General features: G+C 38.6%; 1 protein-coding gene across 2 annotated transcripts in view; it reads left to right on the top strand.

Moving 5' to 3' along the window:
- Window positions 1-13,616, top strand: part of tbcd (tubulin folding cofactor D) — a 31,930-nt gene extending 18,314 nt beyond the window's left edge. Inside the window, exons 15-39 of one of the 2 annotated variants that reach the window (XM_077556920.1) lie at window positions 676-733; window positions 813-842; window positions 1,387-1,472; window positions 1,578-1,658; window positions 1,788-1,861; window positions 2,000-2,117; window positions 3,795-3,855; window positions 3,931-3,953; window positions 4,029-4,060; window positions 4,146-4,208; window positions 4,286-4,362; window positions 4,513-4,594; window positions 5,505-5,623; window positions 5,722-5,813; window positions 7,291-7,431; window positions 8,705-8,788; window positions 9,830-9,988; window positions 10,058-10,196; window positions 11,868-11,992; window positions 12,215-12,292; window positions 12,386-12,472; window positions 12,564-12,651; window positions 13,101-13,210; window positions 13,299-13,383; window positions 13,507-13,616. In XM_077556920.1, the coding sequence (XP_077413046.1) occupies window positions 676-733; window positions 813-842; window positions 1,387-1,472; window positions 1,578-1,658; window positions 1,788-1,861; window positions 2,000-2,117; window positions 3,795-3,855; window positions 3,931-3,953; window positions 4,029-4,060; window positions 4,146-4,208; window positions 4,286-4,362; window positions 4,513-4,594; window positions 5,505-5,623; window positions 5,722-5,813; window positions 7,291-7,431; window positions 8,705-8,788; window positions 9,830-9,988; window positions 10,058-10,196; window positions 11,868-11,992; window positions 12,215-12,292; window positions 12,386-12,472; window positions 12,564-12,651; window positions 13,101-13,210; window positions 13,299-13,383; window positions 13,507-13,518 (2,104 nt within the window). In that variant the 3' untranslated portion in view covers window positions 13,519-13,616. Of the gene's footprint in view, window positions 1-675; window positions 734-812; window positions 843-1,386; window positions 1,473-1,577; window positions 1,659-1,787; window positions 1,862-1,999; window positions 2,118-3,794; window positions 3,856-3,930; window positions 3,954-4,028; window positions 4,061-4,145; window positions 4,209-4,285; window positions 4,363-4,512; window positions 4,595-5,504; window positions 5,624-5,721; window positions 5,814-7,290; window positions 7,432-8,704; window positions 8,789-9,829; window positions 9,989-10,057; window positions 10,197-11,867; window positions 11,993-12,214; window positions 12,293-12,385; window positions 12,473-12,563; window positions 12,652-13,100; window positions 13,211-13,298; window positions 13,384-13,506 lie in introns of those variants that run through there. The other variant, XR_013291098.1, reaches the window with a different exon arrangement.
- Window positions 13,617-18,079: the final 4,463 nt, after the last annotated feature.

Here is an 18,079-nt window from a genome sequence, read left to right as displayed (position 1 = left end):
GGAACGACGCAAAAGCGGTTGTCTCACAGACCCCGCCAGTTATTCTGTGATCCTAGCTCATGCGCAATGACTTATCTGGATTGCAATCAGAACAATTTTTGTTTTTTCTATCCCTCAGGGCAAGGGCAGTTGCAAAAGGCAAAACAGTCCAGCCCTAGGCATGCTTGCTGTTAGCAAAACGCAAACAAGAGCAGTAGTTTATCTTTGCACCCTCCCCAAAGTTATACACTATTACTAATACTACTTGATTTTTTTTCTTCTAGAGGTGCGGTATCATGACAATAATGCTCATCATGGATCTCTGACTTGGCATCAATTATTGTCAGTAAAGACAGATGGATGGATGGTTGCATTACATCAGCAAATCAAATACAGAAGATCAATTTTATTTTTTATTTCAGTTGCCTTATTTAGGTTAAGCATCTTGTTCGTGAGCTAACTAGCGTACAGTACCTACAGTGTGAATAGCTCCAATAATGTCTATTTAGCTACATAGCAAGTGTTTTTTTGTCTTCATTTCACTAGAGCCTTCTTTATTAGCTTTAGCATAAGCATGAATATATATATTTGGTCAAATAGTTTGCAATGTATTGTTGTATTGGAAGTCATCATTATACATGTGCATGTGTACTGGACGAGATTCTGAAATTGTACATATTTTGTTTGCTTCTGCAGTTCTTTGTTGGTTACAACCGTGTTCGATCGAAATGTGAGCTGCCGCAAAGCCGCCTCAGTAAGTCCCTCCTAACATCCTTCCTACATATTATGCATCATTTTTACTGACAGATTTTTAATTTTTTCTTTTTTCCCAGGCTGCTTTCCAGGAAAACGTCGGCAGACAGGTTCATGATCACATTATTAACCAGTATTGAATATTATAGCTTAACTGTGATTCCCCCGCCCAAATTTTTCCACCAAGTCTCCCTGCTCCAACTTGCAGTTGTAATGAAAGTTTTCCAGTACAGCTGCAGGGCAATGGCAAACACTAACCACATTTCCCAACAGTCACTGACCTAGCAATTACTTTAAAGCTGCCCAATGCATAAAAATTGAATTTCAAATCGCTACTGCCACGTTTGGTCGAAAAATGAAACTGCACACTCCCTTCTCAAGCAATGCGCACATGGCGTTACATCCTCAGACAGAGGACGGGAAATTCGAACCCGAATCCAACCTGAAAAACTATTGGCCAGAGGCTTGCAGGTGTGAACAGCTAAGGCGTTAATCTGCCAATTCGAATTTTTGAGTCCTAAATGGTCAAATAAAAAGGCTATTGTAAAGATATTTTTGGGCAATTTGCGACATAGGGCAACATTTCAATCATTCCACACAGCGTTTAAAAAATAACACAAAAAACAACCTACAGAGCTTTGTATTTGTCCACAGGGGATGTTTCCTCATGGCATTGACATTGCAACCGCAGCGGATTATCATGCTGTGGGGATTCGCAACCACTGCTATCTCAACACCAGGTAAGGATTTGTCAGAAAGGAAATCCATGCCAGTGAGTTCACAGCTTCCCATTTCTTTTTTTTCTAGATTTTAATTTACAATTGTTTTTGGTCTCCTTTTTCCAGTGTTTACATTGCAAGTTTTCCTGAGTACACTAAAGCCATGATTGATCATTTGGTAGTCAAGATGGTCAACCACTGGGATGGGTAAGTAATACCCCCCGTCATCACATTACAACTTCTTGTAAAATAATGCTTGATTCTCATTGCATTAGCATTGTTTTGATGCATCCCTCCACATTTTTGCTGCAATTTTTTTTTAAATGTGTTTTTCAGTGCGATTCGAGAGCTCACTTCAAAAGCTCTCCACAACCTGACACCTCAAGCACCTGATTACATGGCGACTTCAGGTAAGCTATGTCACCATACGTGTTTCTTTTAATGACGTTGAGCCTTGGAGGGCAGCTTAATTGTTCACAATGTACATTTTTGACTGAAACCGTATAATTAGTAATGGAAAGAAACACTTTCTTGTGTGTTCTCCGCAGTTCTGCCACAGCTGTTGAACATTGCCGTGGGTTCAGACCTTCAAGGTCGTCACGGAGCTATCTTGGCGTGTGCGGAGGTGACATACGCACTTTACAAACTGGGCGTCCACAAAGGCAGGTAGATGTTTAAAACGCAGCAAGGACAACATGCAGGCACAGACTTGTGTATGAATGGACTCTCAATAGGACCCTCGCGGCTGAAGCCAGAGGGCAGCCATCTTACGTTGCCACTTACTAACAACTTCTGTTATGTTTTCGCTGAAAACACTGTTCTGCGTGTTTTATGCTCGGATCCCTGTATGGGGTCATCAGAGCTTCGCAAAGAGCGAACTTCACTGCTTGCATCAACCATTCAGAGAATATTGTGACTCACAGAGTTTAGGTTTACATTTCGCAGCAATTTTTTTCCTGATGAGCTTTACTTTCACTTGATTGTTGATGGCTCTGACAACATGACATGAATCATGGAGTAGCACCCAGAGAAATAACTTATAAGATTATAAAAATTAAAAGTCTTTTTTTTGTAGTGAAATGTATATGTAGTGCTTCTCCCAGACTTATTGGGGTTTAACGACCACCACTTTGCGGAAATTCACCTATCGCGGATGAGCGTGGAACGTAGCACCCGCAAAAAGTGAGGGATCACTGTACTAGCCCTAGATGGTGCCAGGTAAACTTCACAAGAGATACTGAAAATTCTTCAAAAACAGAGGCCAAGTGCTTTCTTCAAGCTGTTTATTGCCAATCCAAATTGATTGTAAATCTAAGAATAAAACAAAGACAATTACATGTTGTGTACTATTTAACCTAAACAATATAACTTACCTTACCAAAATCCTCTTGCTTAATGCTATCACATAAAAGAAACACCATAAACCAAACTACCCAGGTTGTGGTAGTTATAAAACTTTAAACAACTTCAGGTGTATTTGACAGACAGTAAGAACCAATTAAAAAAAATCAAAAGGGCTAATATCGGCTGATTAAATTGGTTGGGCCCTAGTTTTTACAGTATACTTACCGGTACTTAAATGCCCTTGTATTTGGCAAAGGAGCCTTTATTGGATGCTAGGAGAATAGGGAAACACGTAAACCCACTCAGATCGCGTCCACGCAGGACGACAGGGATCACCAATGTGGCGCCCACGGCCACCAGCCCAAGTAGTCCCCAAGTACCACATGAGTAGCCTGTGGGTCTGTTCTAAGAACAGCTCACCAGCTAAGTGATCATTTGACAATGTTAATATTTGCAGAGATTTATAGAAATAAAGTATAGCATTATGATATTTATCTGTTTCCTACCATGTAAAATAATTGTTGATGATTATTGTGAAAAAAAACATGAACATGATCAGTGTCTTCACAAATGCAGTATGTCATCATTAATTATTAACATAATTCAAGGTAATTTTAGCAAATGTGTTATTTCAGAAGTGTGTGTGAAACTGGTAGCCCTTCACATTAATCAGTCCCCAACAAGTATCTCTCACTTTCAAAAAGGTTGGTGACCCCTGGCATAGGTAAGAGTTGCTGTTGGCCTCAGCTAACAATTAATGCTTGTTGCTTTTTTTTGTTCAATTTACCACCCGTTCAAGAAATGTGTTTTAATAAATTTAAGTGTCTCTCTGTACCAAAGATTTTCCACATATTGTGGGTGGTGCTAGAATGTATTCCCAATGATAAATTGAACAAGCTTTAGAAGTTTCCCCTGTAGATTTGTTGGGTTGGTGACTAAAGCAATTTCTGTTATATCATTCTTAAATCCATAACACACTTTTAAAAAATGGTCTAACAGGACTATAGTGGACATCATTCCCTCGGACTGTGTGATTGCCTTGAAGGACATTCATCAAAAGGTAAGACACGCTCCCCAATGAAAAAAAATGTTTTAAATAGCTTTTGCTGAATTTTATGTGTTGCCCCATTTTCAGCTACTTGACAAGAAACGGTACAGGTAAGCTGATAATAAAAATGCTGATGAGTGGCATTCCAAAAAATAAATATGCTATTCGTTTTTTTTTTTTTGAAGGGGTTATGGTGGAGAGCTGATGAGGCCTGCCAGTGAGTCACTCTGTAAAAGACAAAAACTAATATTGGAACTTGATCAGTGCTGCAATTTGACATGAGTGCCTTTTTTTGATTGAAGTGTGCAGACTTGTTGAAAAGCTTTCCCTGTCCAAAATGCCATTCAAGAGTGACCCAGTCATCAGTGAGTCCGTTTGCTCGAATACACACACATTAAATATTGGAGCACATGTGTGATGATATTATTGCTCTATATTTCAGCTGGCTGGCAAGGGCTTATTGACGACACCATCAAGACGCTTCATCTGGTCTCCAGCACTGTGAAGGATGGCATCATGGTAATTTATTTACATTATCGTGAGCTCCATTTCCAAATTTGTGTCTAACATATTAATGCTGACTTTTGGCCTTGTGGCATATGCAATTCATTCATTTGATGTGAAATTGTCCTATTCAAATTCATGGCTGCTTTTTTTGTGCGCCTGCAGGCTGCTGTGCTAAGTGCCTTGTCTGCCTTGTGTGAGGAGTACTACCAGGCCCAGCTCAACCAGGCTGACTCGGAGAAGCAGAGTGAGTTCTTTTTTCTCAACTAGCTTCAGTTTTTACGAGAGGGGTCGGGGGGGTATGTCTTGGGGGTTTAAGGCTATGACTTGCTTTGGGTACAAGTCAAGTCAAGGTCTAGAAAAAATAAAATACAGGGAATACTACGACATACGCGACGCGCGCGCCTTTTCCGTAGCACCTTATTTTTTGTTCATTTCCCACAGTAATCACGCCATTTTAAAGTTATTTAAAGTTGTGTTGTTGTTACCTCCAGCAACGGGCATTCATCGAGCAGGTCCGCTCGCCATCAGGCGCGTCACATTTCCGTGTTTAGGTTTACATTCGCTCCGCTTTGCTGTCTGGCAGCACTAAATGTCCGTGCGGAAACACAAAATATTGGTTCCGGCATCATCTGGGCGGCAAAAGTGCAAAGACAATTTAGTATGGATCGGATCGGTATCGGTAGATACTGAACTCAAGGTATCGGTATCAAATCGGTAATGAAAAAAGTGGATCGCAGCATCCCTAATAATAATAATGCTAATAATAATAATGCAATAATAATAATGCAACGACACATGACTTGGAGAGAGCAGGAAACAAACAGCGAACCTTACGGTTACTGGATGACCGGCTCTACCTCTTGAGCCGCAGCCATATGACATAAACATACTTTATTTCACGGAGGTCTTTTTTCCATACATTTTGGGTATATCTGTCACACTGAGCAGTGAGCCCGAACACAGATGTACAAAGATGTAATTACCACAATTGGCCAAAATGTCAACCTTCGGGTAAGTTCATACCTTATATCGAATATATCGTTTATACCGTGTAGCCCTAGTCTGTAGCCTTTTCCCAATTGTCTACTTAGAAGAAAGTCAGAGAAAATGCTCGCCAGCGGTATCATTTAACATCCAAATGAATGTGTGTTTAGGTGTGCTCGTATCTCAGTACATGGATGAGCTGCAAAGTCCACAGATGCTCACCCGTTGCGGCTCTGCCCTCGCCCTCGGCTGTCTGCCGGGCTTTATGATCCACGGCAAACTGAAGCAGGTGTGCTTAAAGTCAACACGCATTACACACACACACATTGTTGACGTTCTCATTATTAGACTCAGCATCAGCGTAATATTATGTATGTATCGCCTTAGATCCTCGACGGCCTGGGCCAGATGCATGCCGCCTGTCTGCGCGAGGGGCGTTTCCCAGAGGCCAGGAGGGACGCGGTCCAAGCACTGGCTCAGTGAGCGCTGCTATATTTTCTTCTCTTATTTGGTTGTGATTTTTCGTTGTATTTTTTTTACGTTGGCTTGTTTTTTAAAGGGCCTCTTTTGTGTCCTCGTTGTTTGTTCTGCCGTGTTCAAGCTTCACCGAGTGCAAAATAAACACCTGACTGACAATACCAGCAGGACCTGAATGACATGTCAGTCAAATTGTATCCTACTTTTTTTCCCCCACACTAAGATCACCATCATTTTTATTTATTAACACATTTCCTTTTCCGCGTATTCTTAAGTCGTAAAAGCTATTGACTCTAAGAATCTAAAAATAAGGCATAACTTTGCATTACAATATCGTCAATCAAATTTTTTAACAAGTAGGATATTTCAAATAGTCTCAAATCTCAAAATTAGGGATGCACGATAATGCTATTTTCAACCGATACCGATAAACCAGTAATTTAGAAAGTGCCGATGTCGATAACCGATAAGTAAGCCGATGACTACTTGAATACAAATATACTTTATAGTCTTTCAATAAGTCTAACATGTTAAATACATCGTGTTAAGCACCATTAAGCTGAATTTTATTGATATCTCTGCTTCAAAGACAACCACTAACTCATTTTGAGTTTGCCATGTTTAAAAAATGCAACAAAAAACTGCAATGGTAACAATTTGGGGAGAGACAGCAAAGAAAGCCCACACTGGCGACTACCATGTCACCATGATACATTTTCTGTGAACACGAGGGGAGGGGTTGAGGAGTTGGGCACAACTTGAGCCACAAGCAGGTGGACCAACGTGGCATGTTTATTATTATCGGCGGATTTCTTTATTATCTGTCAAATTGGTCGATAATTGACGATAATTATCGACCGCTGATATTATTGAGCATCCCTACTAAATAAATAAACATTCTGTAATTTATGAAATGTCTCATGGTAACATCACGCAATCTTGACAGTGGAACCAACAAAACAGTGATGTGACTTTTTTAAGAGCATATGCATGTCATTTATGTACTGTGGCAACTTTGGAAAACATGGGACATTTGGAACATTATAAATAGTAGACCAATTATCGCCCGGGTACAATATCGGTGCAGTTGTTCAGCATTTTGACAAATATTGGCATCAGCCTTTTTTCTTTTTTTTTAATCAGACATCCATTAATAGATCAATGTGAAAGTATGTTAACTTCAGGGTACTATTTACATTTTCAGTTAACTTTATAAGAAATGCTCCAAAGAAGGCAAATATTTTTCAACAATGTCTACACAACTTTGCCACTGTTTTGCATCTTTTTCATCCAGAAGACACCCATTCAACAAATAAGAATCCACTTTGTAATATCATGTATTTGTAATTATGGACCTAAGGTGTATATATTCATGTTAATGAGGAGTTCAGCGCAGCTGCGGAGTGTTGAAAAAATCTTGAATAAGTGTTTGAAGAGTGTTGGCTTCATGTGACCATATTCTTTATTTTTTCTAATTAGAGTATGTATGAAGGCGGGTGTTTGTGCCGACGGCCCCCCAGCGACGTTTCTGTGCTCAGAGAACATAGCCGACGTGTACGTCGTCCTCCTGGACAGCATGGACGACTACACCACGGACAGCAGAGGGGACGTGGGCGCCTGGTGAGTCGTGCTTGGTGTATGTTTTTATTTTGTTTTGCCGCAGGTATTGAGAATGTTCCCCTCTATCAGGGCATTTAGTCATGTCTCACTTTTTCCCTCCAACCTGGGATACACAGACACGACAGGCTGGATTGTCTTAGCAGTAGCCCGAGGTGATGCTTACTTCCTCAGCAGGAATGCCACCAAGCTTGTCGTTTGTTCTTTCTTGCAACACGGGATGGGCGGATTCTTTCTCCCTTTATTTAGAAACACAAAACCCACAGGTACATCTCAATAAACTCCAATATTGTACAAACTCAATTTATTTCATTAGTTTGATTCAAAAAGTGAAATTCATTGTATAGATTCATTATACACCAGGGTTATATTAGTTTTAGATTTTTCATATTAGTTTTTAATTTCCTTTTTAATTTTCTTTTCAAAATCAGTTTTAATTATTAAAATCGCTAGAATGCTTCCTAAATGTAATATTTTTAATTAGTTTTAGTATTAGTTTTAGCTTTATTTTTTAAGTGCAGGGTATTTGTCAGGTGCAAGACTGAAAAAGGTCCCTAATACAAAAAAAGAAGAAGACCTAATACAAAAAATAAAAAGCCATAATACAAGGGAACTGCCTGATGGCATGGCTTATAGGTGACATGTTGTACCCAACTGTCTATAACAACTTCGATGTGCCAAATGGCTGTACAGTCATCGTAAAAGTGACAGAGATAAGTACATTTAAAATTCATCCCCAAAGTTTACGTATAAAGATAATTACAAATATTAAAACAAAGGACATTTTGACATTAATTACGGTTACTGTAGTTCAAATGATTTCAGCCAGTCATTTAAAAAAAAATAACTCATTTTTATTTTGTTTTCAGAATGTTTTTTAAATATATGTTTCTGTTTTTTTTTTCATTTATTTTCATTAATTATGATAACCTTTCTGTACACAAATTTAAATATGTAAATGTTTTATTTTTGTATAATTTGGATGTGCTAACAAAAATCCGAAATTCACAATCTCAAGAAATTTTAATATTACATCAAATTATTTTTTAAATAGAATTTGGTATGAAAAGGTATTTTCCCTTTTGACTTCAATCTATTGTAATATGTGAATCCCCTTGAATTGAGCTACTGAAATAAATGGTCTTTCACGATTAATGAATTTATTGAGATGCATTTGATTTTGGAGGTTTGACAATTTCAATGTACGCCACCTACTCTGTTACTACCTCAGTGCACATACGCATTTTTTGGCTGTTTCATTTGATTTTCCTTAAAGGGTGCGGGAGGCAGCAATGACGAGTCTTAAGGATGTGACCATCCTGGTGACCAGAACAGCTCCAGAGATACTTCACCCAGATCAGTGAGTAAATGTCCATCCGTCTTTATTGTAGTGTTCCTTTGTGCTATCTTGGTTCATCGTACACATCATACACAGTTATGTCAGGGATGCTAATTATTGTGGCACACATTATTTGATGTAAAAGAAATATTTCTTAACGTGGATTTTTTTTTCCTCCACTGAATAAATACACTTGAATTTAAGGTTAATGACGCTCTGTGAATTAGATTTAATGTGACAAAGGCTTTGACCATTCACGTCATCCTTGAAAACGTTCTATTTACAGTAATCAGATTCGTCATGTTTCAGTGTAATTCCATACCGCCGGGAGCCCTTTGAAAAGAGATACAGTGCTGCCATCTGCTGGCCATAGTTAGTTGGCTGTCTTGTGATTTTTACACCCATTTGCAAAAGGAGCCCTGCCAACAAGTTCCATTGCCCATTGAGGGGGAAAAAAACCGTAGTAAACGTCAATTAACGTTTTTGGCGGCATTTATTTAGATTTTAGTATACGTCATTAAATGTTTTTGGCGGTAAAAGAGACCGCTATCGCCACTGAATAATTCAGTTTTTGAATGTTTTTAAGAAAAAAAAGAAACCCTACTGATTCTATGGAAGGGATGGCCAATCTTATGGCATGCGTGCTTTGACAGTGAGGTTGTTCATTCATTTAGTTAAAAATGTATTTTGCACTTCATCACAATAAAGTTGTCCTGACAGTTGAAATATGGAGTTGTAGGTGCCGCTGGAAGTGTTAAGTGAATCTTCGTGACGTATCCGCCATTCACAATGCGCGATAGGCATGTTTGACAAGAAACAATACTTTTTAGCTCAATTGACTAGCAGCTCAGATGAAACTGCAATTACGGACTCACGTTTTGTGGAGGAAGGTGCCACACTGGGAAGCATTGGTGCTGGTGACAAAAATAAATGGAGCTGGGCATGGCTTGATGAGAAAAAATAGATGTTTTTTTTTAATTCTTCAAACCTAATAGGAACATATACACTCCTTCGTACCTATGGCATTTCTGGGAAGTAATGTTTCTGTCACCTTCCTTGCAGGGTGAAGTGTATGATGTGCAGGCTGGCACGGCAGTCAGCAGAGAAGATTGACCACTACAGAGCGCACGCCGGCATCATCTTCACTCAGCTCCTGCACTACTCCGACCCCACAGTTCCACACATCCCCCACAGGGAGGAGCTGCTGAGCATCTTTCCACCGTAAGCGCCCACAGTCATCCATCACCTGCTTTGCAGTGTCACATTGACGAGTCAATCTCTTTTTTTCAGGGAAGTCAAAGCCAGTCTGAACTGGAAAGCTCCATCCCAAGCGTTCCCGTATGTCACCCAGCTACTCGGACTGCCCGAGTACCAATACCAAACCTTGCTGGGCCTCACTGTGTCTGTGGGTGGGTTGACCCAATCCACAGTAAGTGGATTGCACACTCATCTCGTAGAGCGCGGCGACATTGAATTGTTTGGAAAAGGGTGTGACTCATGAGGGAAAATTGAAACATTTTCCATCCCAGTCTACAGTCTGCCAAGTATCATAGAGGCCATGTTGACACATGGGTATTTTTAAATCCTTTTTCTGCCTTTTTGTCCACTTGCAAATGATGTGTCTGAAACGCTACTTTCTGGAAAACTGTGGGCAGGGTGAAACTTTTCCAAAACAAATCTTTTGCACTATTAGTGAGTAGATGTTAGTGTTTTTTAATATATATATATATATATATATATATATATATATATATATATATATATGTATTTTGCTTCTTTATTTTATATGAAGCAGCTTATGTTGAACTACAGTTCCCTGTGACCGTGCACAGGATAAGCAATACAGAGGATGGATGGTTGTTTATATTGTTCCATTTCATATACATATTTTAACATTTGTTTTTGCTTTCTAATTGCTCATGTTTTTGATTATCTTTATTTATGATCTTTGTGTGTTCAATTTTGTGTTTATTTTGTCAATTTAAAAACATTATACTCCAGTGTATTTGTAGTTTGTCCCATACATGCATAAACTAAAGAGCACAATAAGGTTGAGTGGATGAAGCTAAAGCCAAACTGTGGGCAGGTCCTTTACTCCTTGGACTTGGATTTGACACCTTTTTTTTTATGAATGGCAACAGGTTGATACACATGTTTATGGTGCCTTCTGGCATAAAAAGTATTTTTATTTTTTCCCCAGTCATATTTGTAATTATGAAATAACTTTTGAACAAATTAATTAATTTCCCACGGCACCCCTGACTATCTCACACGGTATCCTGATAGGGAATGACTTCTTTCGAATGTGGTCCACACCCGCTTTTTCAATGTATAATGTGCATTGTAAAATGTAAATGTACCTGTGTGTGTACGAAGGTAGTCTGAAACTGTCCAAAAGAGGGAGCCATGCATCTCAAAAAGTCTGTGCCACCCTTTTGCACTCTAATCATAATATGGTTTTACTTCCTTGCCAGCAACTCTCTTTCAGTTTAATCTTAACAACATTGGGGTCATGCAAGTTCCTCCCCTGTACATGACACTCATTCTCCCCCTTTTAGTCTTGGGGGATGGAATAAGCAAAACAACCGCGTCGATGATGAGGTCAGTCGAATTCAAGTCGAGTGTGTCGGCGGAGTTCGTTTTCGCTCTCACAGCTCGTCTTTAGATGCACATCCCCGGAGACGTACGGGATGGATATGTTTTCACAGGGCCGCCTGTAAAATGAGCCAGGCCTGAATCAATATGCGGGCCAACATCAGCGTTCTCACTCTTACACACACACATAGACACGCACACAGCCAAAGTATCGACTAGCCTTCCAGTAAGCGTCCATACGCAGGCCCTTGGGTAGATCTGGATATATTTAGGGAGCCATAAAGAGGATTTATTTTAATCAACAAATGCGTAGCTGCAATTTGTGGTCATAAGGCTCATAAGTTACCATTTGATCACAGTTTATTTTTAGTGCCCATGGGGACATTAGACACAATTCTCGACACAAAGCTCCAGCAGATTGTATGTCAATGATAGCATAATGTCATACACAGAGCGATGGTAGATGTGTGTCTATTAACTGACGACCTTTTGTGCCTCTGTCCAGGTGACGGCCTCCTCCCAGTCTCTGTTCGACTACCTGCGTGGGATCCAGCATGACCGCGCCGCTCTGCAGCACTTTGCTATGGACGTGTTGATTCAAATCTTGAGAGAAAATGTGCGCAACACAAGGTACGAACTGAAGCGCTTCTTGTTGTCACCTAAAGTGAGGTATACAATCCCAAATATCGTCTGTTCCCTGATTTTTGAATGACCTACAATCTGTTATAGGCCAAATCCATGTCTAATATACAAATATTGTTTCAGCCTCGTCTCCTCGATTTGTGTTCGGCAGCATCGTGTATATCATTAAGCGTCCTAATTGATTACATAATATGGTTATGTACCTTTCAGGATTGCCCTCCCTTTCCTCAATATGTTGAACCAATTATTGTCCAATGGCTGCTTTGACATCTTCACCACACAAGAGAAGTGGGTATCGCTGCACCATTTTTGTGTAGGTTTCCAAACGGGCACATATGTTGGAAATGCCTGCTCATGTATTTTCTGTTTGTTGCCACCAAGTCATCCATTCTGCGTGGACATGCTGTCGCTGTGCAAAGTGGTCAGGCGATCCACGGACGTGTACAAGCTGCGCGCCTGTGCCGCCGTGTGAGTGTCCCCGTTGTGTTCAAACAAACAAACAAACAAACAAACAAACAGACATCCGTGCTGACTTGTGTTGCTCGTTGATCTCTGCCAGCTTTTGTGGCCTCATCCAGTTCCCGGGGGAAGTCCGGAAGGAGATCCTCTACCAGCTGCTGATGCTGATCTGCCACTCATACCTTGTGGTACGCTCTCAAGAAACAACAATGTGGTCAGGGTGTGATGGGTGATATGGCTTATAAATAAAATAAAATCTGATTGATCCAGTTTTAATATATTTGTTTCCCAATTGCTTGTAGAAAAAGCAAGTGACATTGTTCAAAACAAGCTTTGAAACTCTTTGTCACAGTTTATAATTTATTGAAATGCTGAAAAAATATTTTCTTACAGATAATGTGACATTAAATGCTTCCTGTTGGACAAAAAAAAAAATCCCTATCTGTTTTATCAAAACGATCCTTAATAAATTTTCATTTTAAATGTTCAACAATTTCTCATAAAATGAGCTGTCAAATCATTCCTTATGCCTAACACCGGACACTGAACTAAAGAAGCTGCCACAAAGAATAAAAATTTAAAAAAAGATTCAAGCAGTAAACGCAAATAATTTGAGGTTGTTTTTTTTCTTTGGAAGGTAAGAACAACAACGGCTAGCCTGATGTACGAGATGCTGCTGACTTACGACGGCGTTGTCGATCCTGAGGTTTTGGACGAAGTCATGAACCTGCTCAGCGATACCAACTGGTAACGGGCCACCTTTTGAGAAATTATACCTTTCGAACGTCACGTGTGTAAATTTGGAACATTCCCTTATTTTTTTTGGTTTCCCAAGGGAGAGTGAGCCTGCCACTTTGCGCCCCACTAGAAATCAGCTGCGTGATTTGCTGGGAGTCCCCATGAAGCAAACGGTTGCTCAGGTAACACCTCCACAACAAATTCTACTCTATTATCTCATTTGGAGGTGCATCTACTTTGTTTGATACTCTATATGCAAATTACACACCACTTTTTGTGTGTGTCTCTTTCTTCCTCTCTGGCAGAAACCCACCTAACATTCCCAATGATGAGTCGCAAAATGGATGGCATCCTGTATGATATCAATTGGTCTTCCATTAGTTAGAAACCAAGATAATAAATAGGCAAGACCATCCTTTGCGTCACCTTCTTTTGTCGCGTTAAGAATCTCACAACAATTCAATTCAAGTAGAGGATGCATTATTTTTTAAATTACCAAACATTTGTAGTTTTTTTTTTTTTTTTCTCAACAAATAATGTGCAGTATGTGGGCAGCATGGCTGTATTTGAGTTTACTTTATTTTGAGGTCAAGGAGGATCGCACCACTTACGGCCCTTCCGCATGGATTCCAGTCTTTTTCTTCTTGAGGTACAGCTGACAAAAACTGGTTGGGTCGCATCCTTCCTGGTTGCCCGTCCGTTTAACACAAGCCCTTCTTTTGCTATTTGTCCATTCTGAGAATATCCACATTGTCCTTGCCTGACGCTTGACAAAGCTGCAGTTGTTGCGTCATATTTTTGGAGTGTTTATCACACAATGCTTAGAGCCTTGTGGACATATTGCATTACATTCTTTGTGCTAACAGGATTAAATCGACAAGGGTTATTCTTTTACTGGCAGAACTGTGCGCTCACCCTTAACGCATGCGGGTGGAGTTCTTTTAACTTGACAGCCTTTTTATTGTGATTAAGGTCAGAAGTGGGTGAGTGCGGACACATAAGCCAGGTCATTTGTACTGTGTAGATGAAGTATAATGTTAATTTAAAAAAAATAATAATTTAAGTCAATGAATGAATGTGTATAGAAAAGCTGAACTGAAATCAATGTCTAAATGGTGAATGACAAGTCAATAATGTCAAAATATGTCTTAACTTGGGCAATTTATTTTGGAAATGTGTGAATTTTGGGGGTTGGAAATAGTTTCAAAGATATTCTGAATATGCTTAGTATTTTGCTTAAGTTTCGTACACATGATATTGCAAAAGTCTTTACAGGTACATCAAATTACAAGAAGACAACCAAAACCAATCTATAAAACATAAAAATGATCATTAAATTATTCAACTAAAAGCAAACGGTGCAAAATACATTTAGCCATTTTTAATCATTTAATACAACACAATTAAAAAAAAACATTTCACTTGGTAAAATAATTTATTTTACTAATATTTTCTTATGATTAATGACTCCCTTATGTAATACAATACATACGTAAATCAAAACACAATTCTACCAATATTTGCTTTTTATTATTCACAATAATTGTAAAAATTAGTTTATGTGAAACACAGCTAATGGTCAAGAAATGTGCAAGGTGCAAAATCGCAGAATTTGGGAATTTCAGTGTAAAATATTTAGGAATTTTACCATTTTATTTCATTTTCTTAATTTATAATTTAGACGACTAACAATTATTTAAAGCTACTCAATGTAAAAAAAATATCCAAAATATCTTTGCAATAGCCTTTTTATTTGAACATTTATCACTCAAACATCTTCTATTTAGCAGATTAACACCTTAGCTGTTCACAATGGGTTCGAACTCCTCCAAGCCTCTGGCCAATAGTTTTCAGACTGGGTTCGGGTTCGAATTTCCCGTCCTCTGTGTGCGTATGTGTATGCGTATGCGGGCATTGTGTATGTGAAGTAGAGAGTGTGCCGTGTCATTTTTTGGACACACGTAGCAGTAGCGATGCCAAATTCAATTTCCTGCATTGAGCAAAATTACGAAATATATTTTAAGCAATTAAGCTATTTTTAGCAAAAATGGCTAATGGTCACTTGATAATCATAGTTTGGTAATAAATACGATTTAAATAAGCAATTTGAAGAAAACCTGCTATTCCAGGACTCTTGTTAATGAAAATAGGTGTGCCGTATCAAAAGAACATAGTGAGCAATACTTTGCCCACCCCTGATTTGCATCCTTCTTCTTTATGATTTTCATTATGCCTGTACATAAAGTATAAGGAAACCAATCATTTAAACAGCCTCATAAACTACTCAAGTATGCCTGTTAGTATCCATTGTGCTTCCTAGATGTCTAACCTCTGGATGATATCTCCACTTTGTCATGTGAAGGTTACTAGATAGCGGCCACAAGAATTTATTGTGGCTATGCTATGTGACCATATTAGCGATAGCATTGTTGATTGTGCGAGCGGTCGACTCAACAATGCCACATTCAGTGCTTGCCCTCCGAGGGTGTCGTTATATTTGACTGCCGCTTCGAGTCTTAATATCGTCCCGGCCCGTAATTCGACTTTAATTAATTCCCAGCCCCAGATGGACATTCCTGGAGTGGTTTTATCGTGAAAAAGGGGGTGGGGGTTGTGGTGTTTTTTTCCCAGCTTGCAGAGGCAGATTGATGGTAAAGTGAGCAAAAAGCTTTCAGTACAGTGCTAGGGGCCTGAGATGATGAATTGTGAGAAGGCTTACAGTTTGCTGCCGGTAGCCATGGCGATCGCTCACATACAAAGGCGGCCTTGTGGAGGGAATTGGGGGCTTGATGATTAGGGGGCGCTCGCACTGACATTAGCAATCGGCTCCTTATACTTTCCACACTTATGCAGTGGTGCCTTGACATAAGAGTTTCATTTGTTCCCACGTCACAAACAGCAGTTTGGCAAATTCTTAAACAAATGAGACTTCATGTAATTTATTGGCTCTCTTCTTTAACGTTTACTGTAAAGATAAACATAAGATTTGCACGTTGTGTATAAGCAACAACATATTGTAGATTTGACTTAAAGTCCGCTACCTTAATGGTAACCCATAATACACTGTAAAAAAAAAAAAAAAAGAAAAGAAAAGAAGAAAAAATCTAATATTTTATTGTCTTAAGTGTATAATAATTTTTTTCAGTTCACACATCAATATGTGTTCAATTGTTAACGTATTTTCATATGTTCAAAGGTGAATAACTCTTTTAGGTGAGTTGTTCTACCAAAAAGGTAAAGTTTGAATACATGAACTTGATTTAATGTGCTAAGTTTAAAAGTAACCATATTAATGCACCTGACACATAGTGCATTTGTTATGTATATAATATTATATGGCCTTTAGTGGACTAAATCAATACTTTTATAAACACACTATCATCATTCAATTTTTTTTTTAAGTCTCTTGAGAGTTTTTTTTTTTTCAAGAATTGATTATTTTCTTACAAATAACTCTATTGCTGATAAAACTGTTACAAAAATACATCCTATTATTATTAGCGACCATGCACCAGTCTCCCTTTCCCTACAAGTTGATTATACCTTTAAACCACCACCGACATGGCGGTTTAACATCTCACTGCTAAACGACGCAGAGTTTGACAAAATTATAAGAAAAGAATGGGCAGACTTTTTGGAAATAAACGACTCTCCTGACCTATCGCCATCTCTTCTCTGGGAAACTGGGAAAGCAGTAATTAGAGGTAAAATTATATCATATTCATCTTATAAAAAGAAACAGGATCAAAAATCAGAAAAAGACTTGGAAGATAAAATTAAACAACTGACGGATGAGTATGCAATAAACCCAAATAACCAAATATGGACTGACTTACAAAATACAAAAATACAGTTAGACGATATGCTAACTAAAAAGACAGAATTTATAATACAACAATTGAGATATAACAACTTTGAATATAATAACAACCCACAATCCCATAATCACATTTTTTATAACTATTATTGTAACCTATACTTAGAAACTAACAAGCCTAACCCTGAGCATATTGAGGCATTCCTCAGTAGCTTAAACATACCTCAGTTAACTACTGAATATAAAGACATGTTAGATGCACCACTATAAACTATAAAACCTATAAACGAGTTGTACAGTGCTCTAGATAGTATGCTTAATGGCAAAGCACCTGGCCCGGATGGTTATCCGGCTATATTTTTTAAGCACTTCTGGTTAATGCTTGCTCCACTATTCTTAAGAGTAGTAACAGAAATTAAAACTAAGGGTTACATACGCCCACACATGAATACAGCAGCAATTAAACTTTTATTAAAGCCAGAAAAAGACCCCACCCTTCCATCAAGTTACCGTCCGATTTCACTAATTAATACTGATATTAAAATTATCACTAAGGCTTTCACATCTAGACTAGAAACAGTAATCTCGACAATTATTCATAGCGACCAAACAGGCTTTATTAAAGATCGGCACTCTACTAATAATATTAGGAGACTCTTTAACCTTATTAGCATGTCACAGCGGCATGATAAAAAGGCAGTTATTATATCATTGGATGCAGAAAAAGCTTTCGACAAAGTTAACTGGTCCTTCCTCTTTGCTGTTTTAAATAAATTTGGCTTTGGGAAATCATTTATCCACTGGGTATCAGTATTATATGATTCTCCAAAAGCTACAGTTACTACTAATGGGATTATATCTCAGAGCTTTACTTTACAGAGAGGCACAAGACAGGGATGTCCACTATCCCCTTTATTATTTGCAATATTTATTGAGCCACTTGCATTAGCCATACGCCAGGAAAGAAGGATTCAAGGAATTCACTCTGGGGTAACAGAACATAAAATTAATCTATATGCCGATGACATCTTACTTTATTTAGAAAAGCCGGCTACTTCGCT

The sequence above is a fragment of the Vanacampus margaritifer genome, chromosome 2, assembly GCF_051991255.1.
Source record: "Vanacampus margaritifer isolate UIUO_Vmar chromosome 2, RoL_Vmar_1.0, whole genome shotgun sequence".
NCBI lineage: Eukaryota > Metazoa > Chordata > Actinopteri > Syngnathiformes > Syngnathidae > Vanacampus > Vanacampus margaritifer.
Note: the sequence above shows the minus strand (reverse complement) of the source record. Positions and strands in the feature narration are given on the sequence as shown.